This window comes from Pteropus vampyrus, unplaced genomic scaffold, assembly GCF_000151845.1.
Source record: "Pteropus vampyrus isolate Shadow unplaced genomic scaffold, Pvam_2.0 Scaffold59, whole genome shotgun sequence".
Classification (NCBI taxonomy): Eukaryota; Metazoa; Chordata; class Mammalia; order Chiroptera; family Pteropodidae; genus Pteropus; species Pteropus vampyrus.
The window spans coordinates 3,430,139-3,456,395 of NW_011888840.1; the positions used below are offsets into that span (position 1 = coordinate 3,430,139).

The 26,257-nt window shown below is 48.6% G+C and overlaps 1 protein-coding gene across 1 annotated transcript in view; it reads right to left on the bottom strand.

Annotated features, from left to right (window-relative positions):
• MTSS1 (MTSS1, I-BAR domain containing) overlaps nucleotides 1-22,375 on the bottom strand; it is a 157,217-nt gene extending 134,842 nt beyond the window's left edge. Inside the window, 1 exon segment of the mRNA XM_023530980.1 lies at nucleotides 21,714-22,375. Within this exon segment, the coding sequence (XP_023386748.1) occupies nucleotides 21,714-21,785 (72 nt within the window). The 5' untranslated portion in view covers nucleotides 21,786-22,375.
• Between the last annotated feature and the right edge of the window lie 3,882 nt (nucleotides 22,376-26,257).

The window sequence follows — 26,257 nt, forward strand, 5'->3', positions numbered from 1 at the left end:
GGCTCTGGCTTTCTCACTCTTATCCCAAATGCCCGGGGGGAGAGAAGCAGAGTGGCTGGGGCTGCTCCCCAGGCCAGGTGGCTACTTGGAAACATTATCAGACTATCAGAGTTTCAAGGTTGGGAGGCTACCTAAACAGAGCTGCTGTGCTGATGGCTTGAACCCAGCCATCTCCATACAACATGGTGACAGGTGGTTCCCCAGCACATTCCAGCTAATAGCGAACTCGGCACCCTCCCACAGCAGCCTACATCCTCTACCTTGTCCTACATACCCCTGCACCCTAGTTCTAACCTTCTGGGGACCCTCAGAGTTCTAAAACCAATCCTGCTTCCACATGGAAGCCTTCTCAAAGAACTGAGGATAACCGGCACATTCATTCGCAGCCTTCCCTCTTTCAGCTCCCCAAGTGCAATCCCCTTTCTACCCGGGACCCTGGCTCACATCCCCACAGTGTCCTGGGACCACCCCACTGTGTCTCCCTACTCTCCTTCGAAGCACGGCATTCAGACACAAACTCAAAGCTGTAGGTGCAATTCTGACTGAGCCAAATCAGGGTGAGGTCTGACACCCCCCTGTGCATACACATTACATTTATATTAAGATCAAGGAGCCAACCGACCAATAGGTGATGCAAAACAAACCCAGGAAAGGAAACCATGGTTACAGAAGTGGTGTTTGGCACCGAATCATTTAAATATAGAACTAAGACTAAACATCTGGGAGGGTTATGGTTGGAGGACAGAATGTAAATGAACCGTGACATGGTAAAAACAACACGTGCCACTTCTGATTCTGCCACCGAGGAGAGGAGGGAGAAACGATACGATGAAGTTAATCGTCTCGTCTTTCACTTGAGAAGCCCAATCCAAATAGTCTAAAACTGCAACTGAGCTAAAACATAATGATTTCACCTTCCTAATGGTTTTAATAATCTTTTTTTTTCTTAGCCTTCAAGGCAGTCTCTTAACATCGCCACTACTGACATTTTGGGCCAGGTGATCTTTTTTCATGGGGAGCTGCCCTGTGCATTGTAGGACATTTAGCAGCATCCTTGACCTCTATTCACTAGGTGCCAGTAACATTCACAGATGCTGCTGGTTGTAACAACATTGCCAGATGTCTCTGTGGGGGCAAATCCTCCCCAGTTAAGAACCACTGCTTTAGAGGAATGTCTGAGGAATTTATTTCTTTTGGTGAACAAACAGTTCCCTGAAATTCAGCAATTTCTTTGGTATTACTTCACTTCAGTTTTGATTCTTCAGTTAAATGAAAGTAAAATTAAATATATTTTTATTGTGAAACACCACACAGAGCATGAACACCTCGTTATAAAAGTAACTATGTACGTATTTCTCTAGCTATCAAGTCTGTCTGAAAATATGCAAAGAGATATCCGGAAAACTGTCCACCAAATATTAAAATGGGCCATTTCTGGAAACTAAGATTTGGACCAATGTGTTGCTTTCTCGTTTGTACTTTCTTCTACAGCCATGGCTACTTTTTTAAATAAGGCTGTGTATCATTTTTATGAAAAAAACAAGTCATTACATAAAATATTTAAGATCGAATTAGAGGTGCTGGCAACAACAGCACCGTGAATTTACAATCCACCCAAACCCTACAGTCTGCCACACACCAGCTGCTAGATCACATCCATCCGCTCTGCACTGGACTCTGCTTGGCCCAGCTGCAGGCCTGGGACTTACTCCTCCAAGCAGCGACTTACTCTTGGGACGCTAAGGGACACTAGGTCAGGGATCCTGGCAGAGGCCCTGAGCTACGATGCCAGTACCCATGCCTAGGTCTTGTCACCATACTGCTAAGCCACGTAGTCTCCATCCAGTCTTTGTGACCAGAGTTAGGGGTAAGGGAATGCGGGTGAGGGTTCTTCAACTCAAGAGCATGACTTTATTCTAACTTATGTTGAATGAAGCCTTGTGAGAGCTCAGGCTACCCCTGTTCCAGACTCATCAAGACATTGTGGGAATTCCAACTGTAACAGCTAACATATTTAGCATTTTCCTATCAAGTCCAGGCATGAACACCCCCCTTCTACATCTATACTCAAATAAAGAAGCAGGTAAGGCCGAGACCAGTCGACCAGCGGGCAACGGACATCAGTTAGCACCCTCAAGAGCACAAGAGTTCGACCGACCCATTACAGCCTCATCCGGCCATTCTTTCTCTTTCTGATCCACAGGACAGTATGAGAAGCTTTATGAAAAGAATGAGGATGTTCAGAGATACTGACCACCAACTTCTAGCCAAAGGCAGCATCATCTCTCGTCTACACAAAAGACAAGGACATGAGAGCCAGGTTTTCCTCTCCCCAGCACCACCCACTCCCATCCGGGAGCCCCTGGAGAAGATCACCAAGATGATCCACAATATTCCTCAAGAAAAAGGTCAGGCGCCTCCACTGCAAACAGGCCAGAAGGGCAAGAGGCCCACACAGGCAGCATCAAGCCCCGAGTCCTCGCCATGGTCCTGCCTAGCAAATGACTGGGAAGAGAAGTTGCTTTACGTCTCAGGGCCTGCTCCTGATGATGATAAATAATACAAACAAATCATTCCATCAGCATTACTGAACGCTGACGTCACGCAACACTGAAAGGAAGTAAGAAAGGAACAAGGAACACAAATTCTCCCGGATTGAATCTCGGCTCTCCCGTCTGCAGTGCAACATCAGGCAAGTCACTCGACCTCTGCATGGGGACCAGTCACTACCTCGCAGGGCTGGTGTGAGGAATAAATGAGGTCACACATAAAACGTGCTTGGAGCAGCGATGGGCACTCAGTAAGTATTCAATACACATTTGGTAGGAATGATTCAAGCATTTCTCAGGCTGCTCAGAGAGAAGCTAAAAACTCCCTCCATCAGACTGTCCATCCAGGCGGGAACTCCTCACCCTTAGTCCTAAGCACAGCACCCACTGTGTCACTGCACCTCGCTATCAGCTCACCGCAGTCACAGCAGGAACAGACCACGGCCCGTGGGTGCAGTGTCAGACAGTGTCTCTGCCTGCCGCTCCCAGGCAAACAGTGGGGGGAATGCTCCAACCCGATGAGCTGAGCGTGCCTAAAAACAGCTGCTCCAACCACTTTGAAAACTACTCACCTGCCCCCACTTGGAGCCTCATTTCAGTCGCTACAAAATTAGCTACAGAAGGAGGGTCCCCTCTCCAGTCAAGGGGTAAGGCATGCAGCTCTCCGCCTACGGACGCCCACTCAGCCAGAGGAAGGCTGCCAAAAGCAGATCTCTCCTGATTTAATGATGTTTGACAGTCTATCAAAGTGTCAGGCCCACCTGTTTTAAGCAATCTATAATTTAATGGATTCTAAAAAAAAAAAAAAAAAGAACAGAAGACAAAAACCTCCTTGTTGAAGAAAAAAATTTTAAGTGTGTAAATGTTATTCAAATTTAAAGGCAAGGTGATTTGGGTTGCTCCAGATTTTTTTTTTTTTTTTTGAAGTTTATTTAAAGGAAAAAAAGTTTCTACCCACTTGAAGGTGGTTTTACTACGAAAATGCAAAAGCTTGGAGGAATTTTTTTTTTTTTTTTTTTGAAGTTTATTTAAAGGAAAAAAAGTTTCTACCCACTTGAAGGTGGTTTTACTACGAAAATGCAAAAGCTTGGAGGAAGTGAGAAAGAAGGGTGAAGGAAAGTTAGAAGAGAGAAGGAAAGGGAAAAGAACAAAAGCTCTGGGTTTTTCCAGACAATGAGACTTCGTAAAGGGCGGCACACTCAGACTGCCCAAGAAATCTGCCAGTCGAGACAATGGATGCTGAGGACACCTTAGAAATTCCAACACAGTCCCTCCTTTTCTATCCTGTACCGCTGTCCACCAAGAAGTCCCAGAAAATTCTCTCCTGAGGCCCGGTTCTGAGCAGGTTCACATCTGAGGAGATCGCTAGAAGGCATTCCCAGAACTGTGAAAAAAGTCTCCACGCAGACCCCCGCACACGCACTGGGGGGTTCACCGGAGAACACATCAAGGTTTCACGCCTTTCCAGACAGACCCAGATCAAAGGAAGTGAGACTCGTCTGCCAAGTCCAAAGTCACAGGCAAAGGGGAAAACATTCTCCTGCCTGGAACCACCTGAATTTCTTCGGAGAGGAGGGTGGGAAGGTTTCAAATCCTCAGCAGTTTGCTGGAAACAGAACTCAGATCGCACTGGGATCTAAGAGAAAGGAAAAGCCCCCTGTCACAGAAAAGGGAAGAGAAAGTGGGCTTGTATACAAGCATGTAAAGGATCCCCTTAATCAAGCTGTTTGGCTGTCACCATGCTCCCCACACCACACACGCCACCCCTGAGGGCTGTCCTCTCTTCCAACCTCCAGGGCATCCAACGACCTTGACAACTACTCAGCCACCACCACACGGCTCAAACGTCACCTCATCCGGGGCATTCTTGGATGCATCTGCTGCCCTCACATCACGTAACCCACTGTGAGCTCGAGGACTCAGAATGGAGGGAGGCAAAGCATTTCTAGTAAGAGGGGGTGGCAGGGATGCAGGGGGGACTCAAGTGAGAGGCAGGGATGCAGCGGGGATCCAGCAATGATCTAGCCAGAAGGAAGACAGGGAGGCAGAGAGGACCCAAGCAGGCTCTCTCCACGGGACACTGGGGAGGTGCATTTATGCCGGGGAGCAGGGGACGGGCAGGTGGACAACGTGACCACAAACAGCCTTCAAGGGCAAGGTCCACAGCTCAGCCACAAATGGGACAGTGGAGGAAGACCAGGCAGCCTTCATTCAGGTGGCAAATGACATAAATCCAAACCAGTCAGGTGACGAAAGGACCTGGCTAACGGGTCCCACACCTGACAGCAACCTGGTCCCTTGGGTAGTGGGGAGAATGATTTCCTTGTCTTACTTCTGAGGAAGAAGGCACACCTAATCTTCAACTCCTCAAGAGTTTGGGGGCCACCCCAAAAATGTGTGAGTTGGCTGCCCCACCCGCACCTCCGAGGTTGAGCTCTGAGCACACCCCTGGGTGCTTCTCCTCTTCTGCCTCCGCTTCTGCCACTTCCCCCACAGCCAGGAGGCCGGGCAGGCCCCTGGCCTAACGCATGGCACAGGACTCAGCCAGTGGCCACTCTAGCTTGGGGTTCTGTTGTGCTTTGTTTTGCACTGTATTAAACAGAAGCCCAAGATGGCATCCCACACACGGAGCAGAAGAATAAACTGTGTGTAACTCAACGGCACGGCTGGTTAACGGTGTCCCGTGAATAATGCAACTGCCTCTCCCAGCCCAGCCCGCTGTGAGTGCTGCCCGGTGGACAGCTGAGGGAATCAGACACTGAGCTGCCGCACAGGGGACATGGAGGGCCTGGAGCCACGGCTGGAGAAGGGCCATTTCAGAGCAGCCAGAGCTGGAGAAGACGCTTGGGAGGAGGAATCCAGTTTAGCTGAGACTAAAACACAGACCAGCAGGGGCTGGCTACAGGGAGCCATGTTCCAGCTCGAAGGCCTCTGTCCTGCCCAGTTTCCAGACAGAGCCTGGCTACCAGTAATCATGGCTGACGAGAACTAAAGACTTGGGCAGACAACTGGACAGGAAAACTGCCAGGCATCTCTTTTCACCTTGACAAGCATCACTGTCACCAGCACCATCGTTATCACCACCATTTTCTAAGCAGTGGCTAGGTGCCAGGTACCTATATTAGCGTTTCTCAAACTTTAACTTAAATATCCATCATCTGGGGATCTTGCAAAAACACAGGTGTTGATTCCTTTGGTCTGAGGTGGGGCCTGGATGTTGCATGTTTAATCGGAGTGACGCTGTGGTCCCCAGACCTGCCCGAGTTTGTGGTCCAAGCGCTGCCTTGACTCTGGCCAGCGTGAGCAGCAGGATGAACGCCCAGCCTCGGGGCCCGGCCTTGGGGCCCAGCCTCAGGGCTCCAGACAGCCACTCGGCAGGCAGGCTGGGTCCTGCTTTATATTGGGGTCCTGTAGGAGCCCAGACAGAGTAGAATGGGGGTGCAAAGGCTCCCCAAACACACAACCCCAATTACAACTAACTGCAAATGCCTCGGGGGAGCCATAATATCACCCTAGCAATGGTCAGGATCCTCAATCACGTGAAAAACACACAACAAAGAAATGCCCTTTGTGCAGCAAAAGGTCTGCTAGGAACGCACTGGAAATGCTCACAGCTGCTGTCCTGAGTGGTATAATTACGGGTAATTTGATCACATCCTCAGGTTTTCTGTGGACACTGGAACCAACCTGCTCCTACCAGGAGATGGGACAGCCTGCCTGGAGCATCACCATGGGCTGCAGTTGCCACCACCTCTGCCACCAGCTCCCTCCCCAGGTCTATGGAAAAACTTCAGCAGGGTGAGCGCATGGAACACAGCCCACAACGTCCCTTCCCTTCTTCTTCTGGGTATATGTAGCTGAGATTTTAGGGAAATGAAAAGCAAACCTTCAAGAGGAAGTCTATGACCTAAGCAGGAGTGCCTCTGGACCCCTTGCTTCTTTAAGTGCAAGACAGCAATCTGCGGCTTCCGGAAGTGGGTGCGCGGGACGAAGGACAGGGCCCATGCACGCCTGTCACAGCTTCGTCCCCAAAACCACCCCTCCCCGCCCCAGCCTGCAAGATGAAGGACTCCCAAGATCCTCAGATGAAAGGCACTGTGCAAGCCCATCCATCATAAAAACCATCCTAGGCTTTTATTCTCTGATTGGAGCTTGCCTAATCCACTAATTATCCCTGTCCATCAAGTGGATGACAGCCTTGGAGATAATCAATGGTTGCTTCCTTGCACGCCCACCCTCACCCACTCGCCCAAGCTCACCAGCAATAAATATGCCTGTAAAAAGGAAGGGTTAGCCACAAAAGGTGCTCCCTCCATCCATCCTCCCCTCACAAACTGCTCCATTTGTAACTCTGACACCCTAATTAAGTCAGGGACATCAGGCTTCTTTTTCTTCCTCTTGTATTCTGAGGTTCCAGGCTCAGAATGCCTGTTTTCTGACATATAGGGGGGGCTCCACTTGAAATAAAAAAGAACCAAACAAATACATCAACCATATCTTCGAAGTAGTATATATTTTTAAAGTTTTCTACCAAAAAACATTCCCTTAGTCTACCCTGAACCTTCCAATAGAAGAGCCATTCGCCACGTGGACTTATATAAATTTAAATTAATTACAATTAAATAAAAGTAAACATTCAGTTCCTCACCCAAGCACTCAAGAGCTACATGTGGCTAGTGGCTCCAACACTGGACAGTGGAGATGTAAAACAGTATCATCATCGCAGAAAAGTCTACAGGGCAGCACTGGCCCTAAAATGACAAAGTCACGGAGCATCCCTGGGGTTTTTTTTATGACTGCAGCTTAGTTTCTGGTTCTATATTTTTAACTTTCACAAAATTGGGGTGTGTGTCACGCTCTCCATTTTTTTTTAAAATAAAATCCCTGTCCTCTCTTTTCCAATCCCCAAATTCATCTCCCTCCCCGCACCCCGTTTTTACCACCATGATATCTCTTCATCATTTCAGACAGTTGTCTGGAGCCTTCCAAGAGTCCCAGTTTGCCTCATGATTATCATCTCACTTCATACAGTACTTCAGAGGGCACAAAGGGCTTTCGCAACAGCCCCGGGAGGGCGGCTGGCAGCAGGCAGGTAACTTTTCCCACAGGTAACACTTCCAGTCCTCCCCAGCTCAGCCCACCGAGGTCAGGCAACTTGCCTGAGGTCAGGGACGGTGTTCCCTCACACCTGAGTTATCCCACGCTCGTCTCCCTGAGGTAGCCCAGTTCTTTTAAAAATGAGATTGTTCGTGGGTTCACCTGAAACTTCCTGCTTCTCCACACCCGGACACTTGGGAACTCCATATCAAGCACCCAATGCAGGGGCTGCCTGGCCTTCCCCAAGTTCTAGTAAAAAAAAAAATCTGTGTACGGTTCAGCCTCACCAGAATAAAAAATACGCACCTCCCCTCGAACCTCGGTCCCACTATACAGAGTCCAAAGCTTCTGCTCTACTTGCTTATTCCTGCATATAAACGTCCACGTGAGAGAATGAGCCTAAGCAAAATACCTGGTGACCTGCAAGCCCTATAAAAATGTTAAGTGTCCTTAGCATTATTTCCGTTTGCGCGCCTACACTCATCCGCTTCTCCTCCCAGGAGACGTGTTCTCTTTGACTTGCCTCCGACTCCAAAACCGCTCTGCCTGACTGGGACCCGTTCCTCCTGGGGGCAATGTCACCAATGCCCTGAGCAGAGACACCCAGAGCGGATCCTGAGTGTGCCTGGGGTTGTGTTGTCCTCGGGGAGCACCTCTGTGCTCATCCTGTATTCACTCTGAAGCTGTAAACTCTCCCAAGGCAGGGGCAGTGTGAACGACTTGTCACATCCACCTCAGGGAGCAGTGGCTTCACTGCACTGGACACAGTTCGTGTCTCTGACACCTCCCACTAAACAGGGCCTCCTCTACACCCCCAAACCCTACCGCTCTGCTGGGAATGACACCCAGGTAGGCGTCACCAAAAAGGGTGATGGCTGTGTTTGTTACTTCTACAGTCACTGCCCTGGTTTTAGTGTCTTCCCACTGGATATCTTTCTTATTCTGGAGTGTGAAAGGACCAGTAGGGTCGAGGGGTTAAGAGCACAGCTCCAGAGTCAGACTGTACAGCTTCAGATCACCCACTGGCTGACCGAAGCTACTCAGTCACCAGATGCTGCCCTGTCTTCATCTGGAAGTGATGCCCACAGTACCACCCACCTCAAAGGATAGGAATGAAAGTAAGGGAGATAACACAAGTACTTAGAAGGCTGAGTACCCAATAAATGCCACCAAACCTGTTTTAATGAGTCAATGTAACAATGCCAGCCACGCTGACTCAGACATTTAATGAGCACCTACTATGCGCAGGCACCAAGTGAAGTATAGGCCATACAGAGATAAGGGATCACCAATGTGTAAGCCGCCAATCCCAAGGCCTTCGGAGGGCACCACGCTCCAAATATAAAGTACCGGAAGGTGGGGTTGGTGCAAGCTTGGGGTGGGGGCTGCCTTTCCCAGGTCTTAAAGGATAAAAGGGAATTTTCCTGGCAAAGAGGAAAGAAAGAAGGAAGGAAGGGAGGAAGCATTATCTGCAAAAGAGAGAAAATTAACAAAAGAAAGGAAGTCTAGACGGTCTGCTACATTCAGGCCCAGAAATCATTTTGTTCACCAGGAACACATCCCAGGGAGGGGCAATCTGGGGGGTGGGCAGGCACAGCTGAAAGAGCCCTCTTAATCACATGACTGCAGAGGAGGTTCTTGGTGGCTCAGGGTGGCCCAAGAACCAGCCCCACTTCCACCTACTCATGGTACAATCCCAGCACGACCTACCAGACTCTGACTGGGGAGCATCTGTTAAAACTGCAGATACCTGAGCCCCACCCCAGATCCACACGATGGAAATCTCTGGGGCTGGGCCCTAAGGGGACACTCAAGCTCTGCTCACTAAAATCACGTACAGCAAGATTTGAGAATCCCCGGTACCAGATAAGATGCCGTGTCCCTCTGAGGCCCTGGAAGCTGTGGCCTCAGGAACTTCTCAGTCCTCAAGTCCCCTCAGAAGCAACCGTGGTGATGAGCAATCCCACGTGGGAGTGTGAGCTCTCAGAAAGGCACTTGGCAATGGCTTCCGAAAGCCTTGAAAAGTACATACCTCTGACCCAGGATAAATTCGCCACGGGAAACGTGACTACAGAAGTCAACAGATGGCAATGACTCCAGAAATAGCACTCGTGGTTATCACCCTTTTTGGTGACACCCACCCAAGTGTCATTTCCAGCAGCCTGGGGTGGGATCTGAGGGTCCCGTCCCGGAGGAGGCCTTGTTTAGTGGAAGGTAGCAGAGCACACCAGCTGTGCCCAGTGCGGAAGGCCACTGCTCCCTGGGAGGGAGATGTGACAAGTTGATCACACTGCCCCTGCTTTAGGAGAGTTTACAATTTGAAAGCGGGAAGAAATGTTCATTTAGGAGAGCAAAACCCTAATGTAATATAAACTAATGTCTAGCTACAAGGATATGTGCGTCACAGTGCTGCTTATAATTTGTGGAAACCTGGGCACGGCCTAAACACGAACCAGCAAGGACCTGGCTCCCACCTCGGGCCTTCGCACATGCTCTTCCCGTGCCCGGGACATTCTTCCTCTGATAGCCATATACTTCATGAGCTATTGCTCAAACGTCACCTCTTCTGTGAGGCTCTCCCGAAAAAAACAACACTGTCCCTGCTTTATTCTTCCCCACTGCACATAATCCTTCTAATCTGCAAGACAACTGACTAATTCAGTGAGTCTGAGCCCAGCACACCAGAATATAAATTCCAGGAGGGCAGGATTTGTGTCCATCTTATTTACTATTGTATCCTCAACACTTAACGGAGAGCCTGGCACAGAGTAGGTCCTCAAATAGGAATGAATTAACTACAACATACAAAACAGTAGAACACCACGCAGCCATTAAAACTGACATGGCTTATAATTACATGTATGGAAAGGCTGTGCAGTGAAAAGCTACGTAAAAAAAGAAATCTCTGGCACAGCAGAGGCCACACGAACCTTCGTCTGAAATGTGTGTACAAAACCCACTTTGTGACCAAGTGGTTAAGGGTGACTTATTTTTTTTTTACCTAACTGAGGTTTCTCAGTTTGTCTTCCATTAACTTTATATTACTTGCATAATCTGTGAGAAGTAATCCCTCATGAAATGCTCTCAAAACATCTGCTAATTTATTTTTAGGAAAAAGCTTCCTCCTTAGTGGCTTAATTAGGGTGTCCCTAATTAGGGCCAGCAAGACATCAAAGAGGCCAGCTTCCAGGGGACCTTGAGATTGCAGGACATCTCAGACCCCCCCCGCCCCCCACCGAGTGCTCCGCCCCCGCCTCCAGGAGCTCAGATGCCAAAGGCTTGGCCATCAGAGAGCTACTCCTGGCTCCGCTCCCCGCTACTTGCTTCCTATTGGGGTGCCTCATCCAATTATTCAGGCCTAGATCACATCCTGCTGGAGAGCTAGCTTTGAAGGTTCGGTAAACAATCACTTCAAAACAAAGAGTGAGCGACCATTAAAGCAAACTCAAAGACTTCCGTAATGGGCTGCGGCTCAAGCAAGACTGAGGTCTGTCTCCTTAGGAACTAATCTCAAAGCTGGTCCAGCCTCCTAGGGCAAATATCCCCCTTCCTGTTTGCACTCAGTCATGTGGGTGCACAGCCGTCACTGGGGTGACCCTGATGGAGGGGGCTTCTCTAGCAAAACAAACGTGTCATGTGGTTGTCACCTTGGACAACTGTGTCAGATCCTTAGGTCTCACACCCGCCTACCCCCCACATACTTCCCTCTGCTGACAAGTCAGAGGCACTCACAGGGTGAATCAACTGCCCAACGACCTCATGTCGTTGGCTGATTAAACTCCTCTTCAAACAGAGGGAGGCCTCTGGAGCTTCTTGAAGCATCTTAGAGAAGAGCCTAGATCTTTATGCTTGATCTGGTTCATCCTGAGTCCTGAAGGTATAAACAGACTAGTCATCAAAGAGATCAATGAAAGACACCCATTGCGGAATCTAAAAAGGAATCCCAGAATGCCGTGTGGTGAGAGGGAGCCCGGCGTGGTAGAGAAGGGCTGAGGCCCTGGACCAAGACCACCCGGGTTCAAATCCCAGCTGCACCTCTCACTCCTTGTACAATGTGGGCAGACGGCTTGACCTCTCTGCACCTGGTTCCTCAGCTGTGAAATGGGAATTACAGCAGGAACTACCTTACCGGGTCTTGTGACGATTAAGGGTTTGTATTTGTAAAGCACTGGAATAGTGGTTGGTTGTACCATATAAATGCTTGTGAAAAAGGTAAAACAAACACCAGGTCTCAGCCTGGGTATCATCTGTGCCAAAAGCCCCCGACTCTGTCCTCTCACTCCAAATACGACTCAGAGGCCCTCCCCGGGACCTCCACAACCCTTACGCTGACACCTTGACACCAACCAAACTGATTTCTAATTCCTTGTCTGCTCCTCTTCTAAACAACTTTAGGGCAAGGGCTCCGTCTGTCTTGTTTAGAGGTGCATCTCCCACCCAGCGGTGCCTGGCATAGAGCAGGCACACCATCATATGTGCTGAATACTGCTTCTCTCAAGTTAGTTATATGCTTAAAGTGGAAAAGCATTTCACTCCTGTGAAGACAGAGGTTTTTTGGACTTTCTGAGACATCCGAATGCCACCATCAGCAGGGTAGCCCCCTGGAAATTATCAGGTAGCTCAGACCGATACACCAAGCATTTAATTTACCATTTATTTCATGCTAGCCCTTTACATAGACTTTCTCATTTATCCTTCTATAATGTTAAGAAGGAAGCTATTATCTCCCCCTCCCCATTTTTACAGATAGGAAAATCAGGGCTCAGGGGGGCTGAGGAACTTGCCAAGTCACAGAGCTAGGAGGTGGCAGAGCCGGGCTTCAAAGGCCAAGGGCAACCACTAAAGGCAGCATGCAATAAAAACACTACGTAGGGTCGACACAGAATGTGACAAGTGCTGACGGGTATCTGGCTTGGCGGAAAGAGGGATCAAATTAGGTAACTTTCTGGTGGTACCTTGAAGGATGAGAAAGATTTCATCAGGCAACAATGGCAGCAAGGGTCCTCTACGTGGGACAAACAGCGAGAATGCAGAACACAGGATGTGATCAGAGAAGCTGGGGATCCAGGTTGGGGAGTACTGGGCACAGAGCAGGCCACTCGGCTAGCGCCAAATCATGGGGGCCCCTGAATACCAAGCTAAGGCAGGGGAGCCACATTTAGCAGGTAGGCAGGTAGCAAGAACCCCAATACAGCCAAGTCAAGAGAAGGGGCAGAAGCTCGAAAGGAAGCTGTTGCTACAGGGCAGGCTACAGGCAAATGAGGCCACTTACTCAGGTGGTCACACCAGAAAAAGAAGGGAAATTCAAATAATGTGGACGGAAAAAGCTGGTCCTTACTAGCAACTCCTCCCTCTCCCCTTACCCTGGTGTAAACATCTATAAAAGACATTTTTAAGCATTAAATGCCCTGAGGACCTCAGCCAGGCACCCAGTCCTCCCCTCGCCTTACACACTGACAGTGGGTTTGCAAACAGAGAAATGCAAATGGGAGGTCTGGTGGAGCCAGATGAGGTTATAATGAACTCAACAGTGACTTAGCAATAAAAAAAAACAAACTCAACTTCTCCATTTCTTGCAATTTCACTGCAAGTTCTAAATACATCTGGGTGAGGCAGGAGGGTACTATTTGCCCTAAGAAGTGGCAGAGATAATTACTACACTGAGTTAAAGACTTTGGCGGTCTTCATGCCCAAATCTACAAGACAGAATAATATCGGCAGCTAATATCTGACTGCCTGCAGGCCAGAAACCCTTCACAAGCATTTCAGAATCCTCACAGCCCTGTAAAGGGGACACTTTATTAGACCCATTTCACAGAAGAGGCGAATGAGGCTCAACAAGGCAAGTAACTTGCCCACAGGATTTAAAACCAGACTTCTTCGACTCTAAGGGGAGCAGGAGCTCTAGAATTTCCACGGGAGCAGGGCTCAGGGGTGGTGAGGTGGCCAGAAGTGAAAAAGAAGCACATTTTCACTTGGACGGTACGTCATCAGTCTGCACTGTCCAAAATGGCAGCCTCTAGCTACACACGGCCATGTAAATCTAAACCGAGTAAAAGCGAATCAATTTTAAAAATCAGTCCCTTGGTCATACTGGCCAACTTCAAGCACTCGACAGTCACATATGGCTAGTGGCCACCATAGTTGGTAATTTCCCGTCACTGAATAATATCATATTAGAACTATCATAGATCCATTAAAACTAGCCACATATTCTAAAGATGCTTTTTCTGTTGTTATTTTTATATTTCAATTTATTTACTTTAACGTCATTTCACTATAAATTTTCTTTTTTATTTTTAATCGTGGTAAAATACATATACCCTGGACCGCCAGAAACGGGAGCAAGCAGGCTATGGCACAAATGAAGCCTGAAACATCGCTGGGGGCAAACATGACAAAATCGAAGCTGTCCTGCTTCAGGCCTGTCGCGAGACGGCCGGGCTCTTTGGAAAAGACAATAATGCTGAGAAAATAGAAGGCAGCGGGAAAAGAGGAAGACCAAGTATGAGACGGGCTGGCTATAAAAGAAGCCAAAGGCATGTGTCCACAGGAGCTGAGCAAGGCGGTGAGAACAGGACCCTGTGGACATCACTCAGTCATAAAGTCGCCAGGAGTCGGAGCCAACTCAGGGGCACATAACACACACACATGACATAAAATTTACCACCTTGACCATTTTTAAGTGTATGGTTCAGTAGCATTATGCATATTCACATTATGGTAAAACCATCTAAAGATGCTTTTACTCAGATTTAGGTTAAGGCTGAGAAAACCCTTTAAACCAACCTTTAGGTAAGGTTGAGAAAACAATTTCAGGGGCCTGAAATTGTGTACAGTCAAATCTGGCTACAGGTATTACCTAGGGATGCTTTTAAAAATCCCAATGCCCAAGATACAGCTCAGAACCTCTGGGGAACAGGGTCCAAGCATCAGTGTCATGGCTCCCGGGAACCCAACACGCCTATCCCTGTAAGGGGCACACCTGCCCAGAACCTGCTCCTCTGGCCAGGCGCACTTCTCCCGGCCACTGGAAACCCCAGTCCTGGGGGAGGTGACAGGGAAGGGAGTCCCAAGCAAAACCCACCATCTGCCTCCAGGAAGCTGCTGATGCTGAGCAAGCTAATACTTCTACTGCTGGCCAAATTCTTTGAGGGAAAGAAAGCAAATAAAAAGACACACAGCTCAAAAGGCACTCAATTGATTTTTTTTCACCCACTTAAACTAGACAGGAAAAGAAAACCCACTTAGAAAGTATGACCAAGGCCGTGTGTGCCAAGAATCAACACAGGAAGGAGTTTATTTACTTCTCCAAACACAGACTTGTAATGGTTCTACCGACTCAACCCAAACTGGGGCTACAGGGACATAATTAAACACAGAAAACCCTTTTACAAGGGAGTTCCAGGGCTGGACACGAAATGAGTTCAAGGTAAGGAGTTCTCTTTGAGGAGTCATTTGAACTTTGGGTGAACTTATTCAATTCATATAATTAGGAGGGGCTGTCAAGCTTACATGGTCGCCCAGCCTCAGAGACCGGCATATAAATGTGGCCCTCTGGCCCGTCATGGAGGCGCTTTGGGGACAAGGACAGGAGCCAAGGGTGACCGCCAGAACCTGGCCCAAAAACTTTCCCCTCTGCACACCCAGAGAAAGAAGAAGAGAGGAGATGCCAGGTTATCTGTTAGAAAAGACTGGTAAGTGGGAAAAGGAAGGAAGCCACAATCTGTCAATATATCACAAATTAAACGGTTGCCACAAAACTGCAAGCCCGATGGAAGCTGCCTACCCACAACGGTCCTTACAGCTTCTCAGCTCAAGCTCACACCTCCAGGCTGGCTCTGGGCTACAGGCACAGAGATAAAACCCCCATTCCTTCCTCGAGCCTCCTGTAAGACTCAAGACAAGTGAAATGCTGTCGTCCAGAAATAAACACACACACACACACACACACGCACGCACGCACACACACGCACACGACTTTCGGCACTTTCTAAAGAGCTACAGCTTTAGGGTTAAATAAGCCAAGATCCAAATACCAGCCTGCATGACCATGGCCTCGGACAAGTTATTGACTCTGTCCAAGCCCTAGTTTTCTCATCTGTAAAGTACGACTGATGTGAGGATGACATGAAACCACGCACGCCAAACATTTAACACAATGCCTGGCACACAGTAGGTTCTCACCCGGTTCCTTTCTGTCCCCATTCACCACAAGCAATGGATACTGAGCACCTACTTTGTACGTGGCACACCAAAGCATCTTAATTGCAAAGCAGCAGAGGCAACACAGCCAAGGCCTTCCCTGGGCTAAGAGGTGGGGAACGTCGATAACATGTGGGCTGCTCTGGAATCTACACTGGGTGGGTTTGGTTTTGCTTTTGGGATTGTTGGGGTTGGGGGCGGCAGATACTCAGATGAAATCTTCCGCAGTCTTCAGCTAATTCAAGGGAGAACTTCAGCAATCAAATACAACGGACTTCCTCAGTGCTCAGCCAATTAATTTACTCCATTTGTCTCTCTGCTTTGCTACTTAATAAGGCCATATCGGCAGTGCAATCTGCAAATCTGAGTTAAACTGCTTAAGGCATCAGTCAGTTCCCTTTAAGGAGCCCCAAAAATACCGCCAGCCTGATATCCTAGGCAGCCGAATCTGTCCTCTAGCTTGTGTTTGGTTCAGGAAGAGGTATTTCTTTGTTTTTTGCAGAGGTGTGAGTTTTAGGGGAAAGTATCCTGAAGGCAGTTCCGAGAAGTCATGGTGAACTTGAAATGATCTCATTTTTCCATACCCAATTTGAACATCTAAATGGTCTCGCTACAGAAGGAAATCTTGCCAGCTCTCACCCATCCCTGGGAAGATGGAAAAAGCCTAGATGAAAATTACAGATAAAGCATCTAATGGATCAATAGTTTCAACCTTTTCACCCTCCAAGCGTTTTAACAACCTCGAAGGAGCTAGCCAAGTTGACAGATATCATTTTAGCTTTTTCCCTTTCCCTACCCTAGGAAGCATAAGAAGAGGTCAAAGCCTAAGAGGTCAGCATCTGAGAAGACATAGCATGCACATGACAGATACGAAAAAACTGTTCGCTGTTCATCTGAAATTCAAATTTAACTGAGAATTCTATATCTTGTTGAAATCGAGCTTGGTGCTTACAACTGTGCTGATGTCTAATAAATACTACAGAGTTATAGGTACACGTTACTCGCATTAAGAACTGAGGGACAGCTGAACCAGGCAAAATTCAAACTCAGCTTCCCTTCCACGCAAACCATGGTCTACGGCGGATGTCTCTCTGCGTTGGGGGGATGACTAACTGGAATTTCAGAACACAAAGGTTCACAGCATCAAGCAATGAGTTTTGACTATTTGGTTAAATGTGATGCACAGGAGATTTTCTCACAGAAACACTCAAGCCAAGACCCGCCTCCCCACGAAAAAAAAAAAAATCTCTTTCCAAACCTGGACAAGATTTGCACCTAAAAAGCCAAAAAGATTGATCTACGTAGAACAGGCCCCAAATCTCTGAACCGGCACCCATTCTGAGCAGCTCCCTGCTGCCGATTTTATGACACCTTTACTTCAACTTCTTCTCCCACAGGCCCAAACTGAGGAAGCCATAAAACCCGGGGCAAACATGGCCATTTGCTAAGAGAAAAGCCGGCGTGGGGCCCATCTGCACTTTACAAGGGCTTTGCTTGTCCTGCCTTTGTGTGTCACCATTTACAGGGTAGCCCGCCTCCCTCAGAGTACCTGGCCGCTGGCAGAGGCCTTGGCTGGGTTTTCCCCATTTTTGGGGAAGATTCAGAGGAAGCCCTGCAGGGAGTGATGAGCCCTTCCCCAGGCTGGACTCCAAGCCCTTCCTTCACAGCTGCCATATTGTACTCAATGTCAGCCACTTACAGCCGCAGGACAAGCGACCTTCCCCTAACCCTATGGATCTCTGGCTCCTGGAGGCCTTCCACATAGCAGGCCCCCAATAAACACTGAGGAAGTAAAGCTCTCTTCCGACAGGAACCCCACAGCCAAAGCAGTAGGGAGAAGAAAAAAGAAAAAAAAAAAAAAAGCCTGAAATCATTACCAGGGCTAGACCCGCTACCCACATTCTTGATCTTATGATAAGTGAGGGAAAATATCATGACGTGCCTTCGAACCACAAAAGATTTCCATGAAATTCAAGAAGTCCCTTTAGCAGTTCTAATTTTAGGCAGAACTTAGGAGAGAGGCCGCTGGTGGCAGAGGCGGGGGCAGTGGGGAGGAACCGAACAAGGCCCCTATTCTGCTCCGCACAGGTGCTGGTAACTGGACACCCCGTCTTAAGTGAGACGTGGGGTGGGGAATTCAAGGTGTGGCTGGCGTTTCTTCACTCCCAGTCACATTATATAATCCCAGACACACTCTCCGACCCAGTACAAAGTTCTCCCTCCATCAAGCCCTATTCAGCTCCTAACATGCTGATCCTTGAGCAACAAGGCTGAGGAAAACATTTGATTTTAGCATCTGACTTTTTTTTTTTTAACTAAGTTAATTATTAAAAGAAGAAAGACATCCACAGGGTGAGCTGTCCCCAAGATCGGCCAGAGTCTCTTAGTCTTAAAAGTCCCTCAAACATCACAGAATTCTATGCTGGCTCAATTACTAAAAATAATAAGAATAAAAAAATACAAATATCAAATCACTGTTATACACCTGAAACTAATATAATGTTCTATGTCAATTATATTACAATAAAAAAAAGGTAATCTGCTCTTTGCAAAAGTTAGTTTTGCCAAGACTTGGATAGAAACTCCAAAACAATTCCAGGACCCCCTTAATATAATCAACATTTTCTAAATATCAGAAGTCAGTCAACTGGCTTTCCACACACAGTCACTTGCAAGCTACTGTTCCCCCAGATAGACAGTCGATGGGTCCTTGCTCCAGCCACATGAATGTCTCATCCTCTCTTTCCTCTGGGACCAGCTCACAGCAGACGACTTGATTTATGTGGGTGGGCGGGAAGGCGGCCAGTAAGCGATTTTGCACACCACCATTCATTAGTGACCACCACCAGAGGAGGGTGGAAGAAAGGGGAAAAACAAGATTTCCTCTCATCAAGGAATCGATAAGTTATTTAACAGCTGGATCCCCATGGGAGAAAAGTGACGGTTTCTTCCGCACCCTTCCTTCCTGAAAAGGGTAAAAACGCACCCCCTGACGGCCGAGGACTTAACTGGATGAGGATCATTAGGAGATGACAGACAGAATCCTCTCTAGCCCTGTGATGCCTTGAGGTGCTTTGGTTTTGGAAGGTGGATGGTGCTAGGCCTTGAAATTACTCCATTTTTTGTTGCTGTTGTTGTTTTTCTCCAAAGAGGAAACTGACTCCCTTCCTGTGCTACTGTTCATTTTGGAGAATCAAATGCTACTAAAAAAGCCGTTTTCCTTACCCTTTCCTCACCCCAATCCAACATCGCTGCTGAGAAAAATAACCTCAATTTTTTCCCAAGGTGGCATTCCAAAAGGACTTCCAACATTTACACTTGTCCTTCAAAGCAAACAGAAAGGGGGCCAAAGGCATTACAAACCCATCGAGGGAGTTCAAAGAAGAGAAAAAGAGGCTAAGCGGGTCATTAGAAAGTCAGCTGATTTCAGATATTAAAAACTGACTTTTATTGCTGGCAACTTCATGCACACGCATACTATACACTGCTTATCCTATATGCCCAAATTTTAAAAGTCCCTCTAAAATGTCACTGTCATCTAATCCATGAAGAAGTCTTGTAAGAAGAAAACTCCATGAAAATATTCAGAAACTATGTCATGCATAAATCATCTTGAAAACCAGACACCCCTTTTCTTTCTTCCTTATCTCTCAACTCCCCAAAAGTCTGAAATTCCGCAGACCCCACGGCATATAGAGTCTTCCGTTCTACCTTGCCTTCAAACCTTTAACTGCCAAAACAAATCAAACGAAAACCTTTAAAATAAATGCCTTCCCACAGGATGTTGAACAAATTCTACTACCTTCAAAGAGAAAGAACTCAAGAACCACAAACTATAGATCCAGCCCTGAAGGGGCATTAAATAGGTCTTTATTTTTAACTGGAATCTTGTGGAGGGAGAAGCACACCAGCTTAGCACCCACAAACCCCCAGGGCCAGAGTGCTGCAGGTGGAAAGCAGGGGGGTCCACCCAGGGATGGGTAACCTTCTGAAGGGCTTTGGGCTCAAGCAAGTAAACGGGAAAAACTGAGCCTGGGTTCTGGATTAAGGGACAAAGAGAGAGGAAAAACTCCAGATGTGAACACTCTGGGACTGCAGTGGGCAGACCTATCAGGTCACCGGGTCCTTGTCAGCACAGAGGGACTGGAAATATCCATTTCTCTCCTCCAAAAAACACCAGCAGCTTTACCAGACCATCTCAAATTCTTCCCCTAGCGATGAGAATGCATGTGTGCCTCAAATCAAATCTTGTTTGATTATAAAGCCGGTAAAATTGAAGTTAAGCAGAAATACCCTCCAGAGTCCAAGGAGGGGACACCAATCTTTGTCTTAGAAGAGTTCAATGTGGATTGGGGGCAAAGGAATGCAAGGGGCTGTCTTTGAACAGGGACTAATCCATCTAATTCCAAGCGGCTGGCTTAGAGGCATTCCTGAGCAAGCAGGGTCTCTCTGAAGATAATGCCACATGAATGTCAATTTCTGACAAAAGGCACAGGCTCTGTAAAAGGATTTCAAAATGGACAAGACCAGGACCCGGGACGGAGGCACCTTGGAAAAGTTCACCCTGGGCGAGGTGGCAGTTGGTTCTAAAAGGGGAAAGCTGGCCGTGACAGCTGAGCATTCCTTCCCAAAGTCCATCTCGGAGGCCGAACCCTCTCCAAACCTCATACTTCATCAGACAAAAGCTCCTCCTGGCGCCCAGGCCGCGGCTGAAGAGGGGCTGTTCACACCCACTCGCTGCACAGCTTCCAAACCTGCCCACTCGTTTTGGAAGCCGAGCTTTTAATTAAACACCACCTCCCCGGATCTGTTGAGGCAAACTGGGGCTGGGCTGGAGCCAAAGAGAAGCTCCCTAAATACATATTAAAAAAAAAAAAAAAAAAACCCACCGCCTCCAATTCCCACCTCCAGCCAGCTCGCGTGGCTGGTTATATTTCCTTTGGATGAGTAACACACGGCCCTGGGTCTATCTCTATGCACCAGAAAATCCACCTCCAAGGATCAGGTTATCCCCAGTCCCACCCTTCGCAGTAAAAAGCCAGGGTGTTGTTCCCCGCCCCCAACACAGGAGTGTGCGCGCACGCGCGCACGCACAATTTTCACAATCCTCCCAAGAGAAAACGTGGAGTCTGTGTGTGTTGGGTGGGTGGATGGGATACGGTTGTTTGGGGAGCCCCAATCTTGTCCTCTTGCTGGGAGCCGCAGTCAGGGGAAGAAGGGGACCCCCCAAAGCTGCTCTGGGAACTTCTGCTCGGCGCCCCCAGGGAGGGCCGAGGGAAGGCATGCACCCCCTCACCAGCTGTGGAACAGCCTAATTAATTCCTAATTTGCTCAGATCCCCGCTTCCCCCTCCAAGGTGGACCTGAAAGCCAAGGAGGGTGAGGAAGGTTTCTCTCCCAGTCCCTCAGGCTGGGAGCTCCTTCCCGCAGCCGGGCAGAGCCCCGACTCCCTCCCCACCGCCGCGGCAGGCTTCCCCTCCCCGTACCCGGGGGAATCAGGTGTCCGCCCAGGCATCCAGCCTCCGCGGGTCGCAGACACTCCGTCCAGCAACAGACAATGGAAAACTTGGAGGCAGGGCCCTGAGCCCCTGGGGAAAGGACATGGGGCCGCCCCGTGGGACAACGATCGGGGAGAGGACAGGAGGCATCAGAACCCCCTAGAGAAGCCGCCCTCGCGGTGACCCAGCAGAGCCCAGAGCGGCGCCCCGGGTGAGCAGGTGAAACCGGGCCGGAGCGCTCCCTCAGGTGGCTGGCGGCCACCGCGCAGACAAGGGCCGGGCTCCTGGCCCCGGGCGGAGGCGAAGCTCCGCAGCCAGGTCTGTGCGCCGCGGCCCGCGCCGCAGCCGCGCCCCCGGCGACCTACCTTCATGTCGCTGATGATGGTCTGGAAGAGGCCTCCGAGCGCGCTGCATTCCTTCTCAATCACAGCCTCCATTTTCCCGGCGCCGGCAGGGACAGGGCACACACTCAGGGCCGCCGGGACTGTGCGCGGGATCAGGGCTCGCTCACTCCTGGAGGAATTTCACCCGCCGAGCGACCCACCTCTGACTCGCAGCCTCTCCTGCAAAGAGGACGAAGTGCCCGAGATCGACTGCTCTCTGCCCAAAATAAAAATCACAATTTTAAAAGCCAAACCGCTCTGCAGGGTGATTCGCCTACATGCAGCGCTCGGCTCCTGGCCTTAAAAATGCCCAGAGAAGACTGACAATCAGGCCACCAGTGGTGCCCACGACGGAAACGGCAAAGCCCATCCTGAAGCAGAGAAAACCACCCGCTGACCCGGGGCCAGCGCCATTTAAAAATGCGATTTTTTCTAAATTAATAAAATTTTTTGGAAATTTAAAAAACAATCGCCCTGCAGCAGAGCGGGTCTGCTCGCGGCGCCCGGATCTGTTGCTCACAGCCGCGGCCGCCGCCTCCTTTTCACTCCTGCGCGCCCAGCCCCGGCGCTCGCTCTGGCTCGGCTCCCAGGGACGTTCGAAGAGGCGCACGCGCGCTCGTGGCCGTGCGTCCGCCGCCGGGGCGCGGGGAGGGTGCGCGCTCGCGGCGGTGCGTCCGCCGCGCGCGGGCGGGGCCGAGAGCGCGTGCCCGAGAGGCGCGTGGGGCGCGGGCCGCACAGCAGAGCCGGCGGGCGGCGCAGCTACGATCCCAGCCCCGCGGGAGCCTCCTTCTCCGAGTACGCACAGGGCACCTTCTCCTCCCCTGGCCGCTGGTCGCAGCGCGGAGAGGACGTGTCAGCACGCGACTAGGCGAGCGTCCACCCTGCAATGGCTGCAGGCGCCCAGAACTGAGGATGCACCCGCTGCTTCCTGGAGACTCCGGGTGGCCGGCTTAGCGCAGCGTCCAGCTTGTAGTGAGCGCTCAGTAGGGCGGGAAAACTGCAGCCGCTGCTACTGCGGCCTTCTCAGAAGAGGCCGGCTCTGTGTGTGACACCAAGACTGCAACGACGCCAAGTAACGACTGCAGAAAGCAGAATATATCATTTCAGGAGAGTTCGGGGCTTGCCCTGCAGCGGGATGCCGAGTTCAATAAAGTTACAAGGTGCTGGGAAAGATTGACTTGCCATTGTAAAATAAAGCATTAGAGCATTATTGCTGACTGCTCGTGGCATAGATGGTTGTTTTTCAGGCCCACTGACGGCCTGAAAAACTGCATAAATCAAAGAAGATCATTTTCCCCTGGGCCACTCTCCCCAACTCTTAAGAACAACCCCTTCTCCCCAAAATCATAAGGAGAAGTGTCACCTCTGGAATGAATGGATCTCTTGAGTAACCCAAGATCATTTGGATGCATAGGTCTCATCTTCACCTTGCCAATAACAGTGCCTGACTCATAGTTTGCTCTCAATCATTATTATTATGAGTTAAATACTAATACTAATATTACAGTGCTCAAGATCACTGTTTTTAGAGCTAGACTGCCTGGGTTCAAACTTGTTTTCAGCCTAATTGGACTTATGGCCTTGGGCCATACTAACTGGGCCTCAGTTTCCTCATCTGTAAATGGGAATAAAGACAGCATGAATTTCATAGGGCTGTTCTGAGTTTTACCTGCATTAATATATGTAAAACACTTAAAGCAGTTACTGGCATATAATCAATAAGCACTCAATAAACGAAGAGAAAGAGATTTATTGTAGCATTATTCACAATAGCCAAGATGTGGGAACAACCTAAATGTTCATGACAGATGAATAGATAAAGAAAATGCAGTATATACATACAATGGGATATTATTAGCCTTAAAAAGGAAGGAAATCCTGCAAAATGCAACAGCATGGGTGAAACTTGAGGACATTTTGCTAAGTGAAATAAGCCAGTCACTGGACAAATACTGCATGATTCCACTTACGCAAAGTATCTAAAATAGTCGAACTCATAGAATCAGACAGTAGAATGCGGGGTGCCGGGGGCTGGAGTCGCGGGCTTGCTGATCAGTGGGCATGAAGTTTCAATTATGTAAGACGAGTTCTAGAGATCTGCACAACATGTACTTATAATTAACCATACTGTGTTGTTTACACTTTAAAATGTGTTAAGAGGGTAGATCTCATGTTGTGTTCTTAACCACAATGAAGTTAAACTTAAAAAAGGTAGAGACCAGGTCAAGGCTCATTCCAGCCCTGGTCTTAGAGTACACATCACAAGCCTATAACGTTGGCATACTATCCCACTGACACTGCCCAGGGCCTGCTGTGTTGAGTATAGGTGTGTTTTATATGTATTATCTCTAATCCTCACCACAACCTTGAGAAGGAGGTTGTCATACTAGCCCTCATTTTACTGTTGGAAGGTGGCGGGCAGGTCTTTAACCTTGGTTTTCTGACTCCCACACCTGAGATCTCCCTTCGTCTACCTAACCTCCAGTCCTCTTGGCATAAGGGACTCTGGCTTTAGCCCAAAGGACACTGTTCAGCTTTTCTGCCACGTGCCTGAATTTAAATGCCCTGAACACCCAACCTTAGCAGTGTTTGCAAAGCCCACCTCTCTTGTCTCCTCTTCCCTTGGACTTCTACTGGCCTGGGGACTGTGACCCAGACCCTTGTTCTTTCATGAGAAAGTGAAGCATCCAAAACGCACTTGGGAGGAAACCTGGGAAAGTCACTTGAGTCAAGAAAGGTACAGAGGTGGGACAACATTTGGCATTTTTTATAAAGCCTGGGGTGAGGCTGGTGAATAGAGGGATTTTGAGCAGGAAAATGTCGAGATCAGATTTATACCTTTTTTATATCACATCCTTTCCCAGATTTGCACATTCTTCTTTCTCCTTGTTGTAGAACTCCCAGCACTCACTGGAAAGACATCAAGTTCCAATTAACACATAATTCCTCTTGGATTTTTTGCTTTTATGTTTTGTTTTGTTTTTAATAGTTCCTGAAAGGAGGAACCCAAAGGAACGGATCTTTATCAGAGGAATTTCAACTCCTGTGATCCTGGGAAGGAGAGATTGGGAGGCAATGACACATTCTCAAAGCAGCTCTCATCACCCTCCTTTGCATTTTGAGGTGGGTCAGGATGTCCCTCACCCTCTCCTAGCTCTGTGACTTCTGGCGGGCTATTTGATCTCTGGAGCCAGCCTCTATTTCGACAGGGGTTCCTAACTCGTGGAATGTTCCAAGGATTGAAATAGATGCCAAATGCCCATCACCTAGCAGTGTTACACACCTGGGTTCCCTTTCCTTCTAGAAATGATTCTAGACCTTGGCTGCATGGAGGGCCTTGCCCCGGCCTCAAACTTGACACCAATTGGCATTCTCTAGGGGAATTTTTAAATACCCGTGCCTGAGTTCCACTCCCAGGGAGCCTGATTGAGTCGGTCTGGGCATCAAGACTTTTTAAAGCTTTCTAAGTGATTCCAATGTGTAGCAAGACCCCTGATCTAAAGACCTTTTAAAGAAGATACCTGGGCCCAGGTACTACCTCTAAAACAATTAAAGTAGAACTCTGGGGACTGGGCTCCAGCATTTTTTTAATGTATCATACATATTTTATTCCACCCTCATGTAAGGATATGGAGGAGTGTGTGTGTGTGTGTGTGTGTGTGTGTGTGTGTGTGTGTGTGTGTAACTTGTTTCTTTTACAAAAATGGGATCCCATCACACACACGCACACACACACACACTTTTCTGGATCTTGCTATTAACACTTCCTGTTAACACTTTCTGCTATCGACAATTCCTGTAGAGATGCCTCCAGGTCAACTAATATTCTAATACACTCTTTTTTTCTTTCGATGTAATTTCAGATGTACAGAAACACTGCAAGAATAGTGCAAAAGTCCCCGGATGTTAACCCATTATGGTATTTGCCTCATGCTTGGGGATGCTTTCAGGCTCCAATGTGTGGCCAGGTTGCTGTTTGAGGTCCTCAGGTTGCTTTGGACTTCAGGCACTGTTTGTGAAACTCCTGACCCTTGTGAGAGGTCTTTGCAGTAGAGGCAGCTGTTAAGAGGTGGTTAAGAAGATAGGCTCAGACTCAAGGTGCCAAGGTCTGGACTCTGGTTCCTTTGCCCTCTAGCTTTCTGTGCCTCAGTTTCTTCATCCGTCAAATGGAAAATAGAGGTGCCAACTCCAAAGGCTATGTGAGGACCAAATGGGATTACTTAGTCCAGTACTTGACACCCAGTAAGTACTCTATAAAGTCAGCTATTAACATGTGTTGATCCTTACCATGCCTCATGTATGAAATAAAATTGGTTTAAGCTCACCCTCATGACCTATTGGCAAAATTCTTTATGAGCCCAGAGCCACTAACTCTCTTAGAAAAACTGGGGAGTTGTCAGTATATAAAGTGTCACAAATTTAGAAACAGAAAAGCCCCTTTCGAAAATGAAACTATAAGATCAATAAAGAATATGTCTCAGTGACTCACTGTAAGAGATGTTTTGCATGTGTTTGCGGACGGTGGC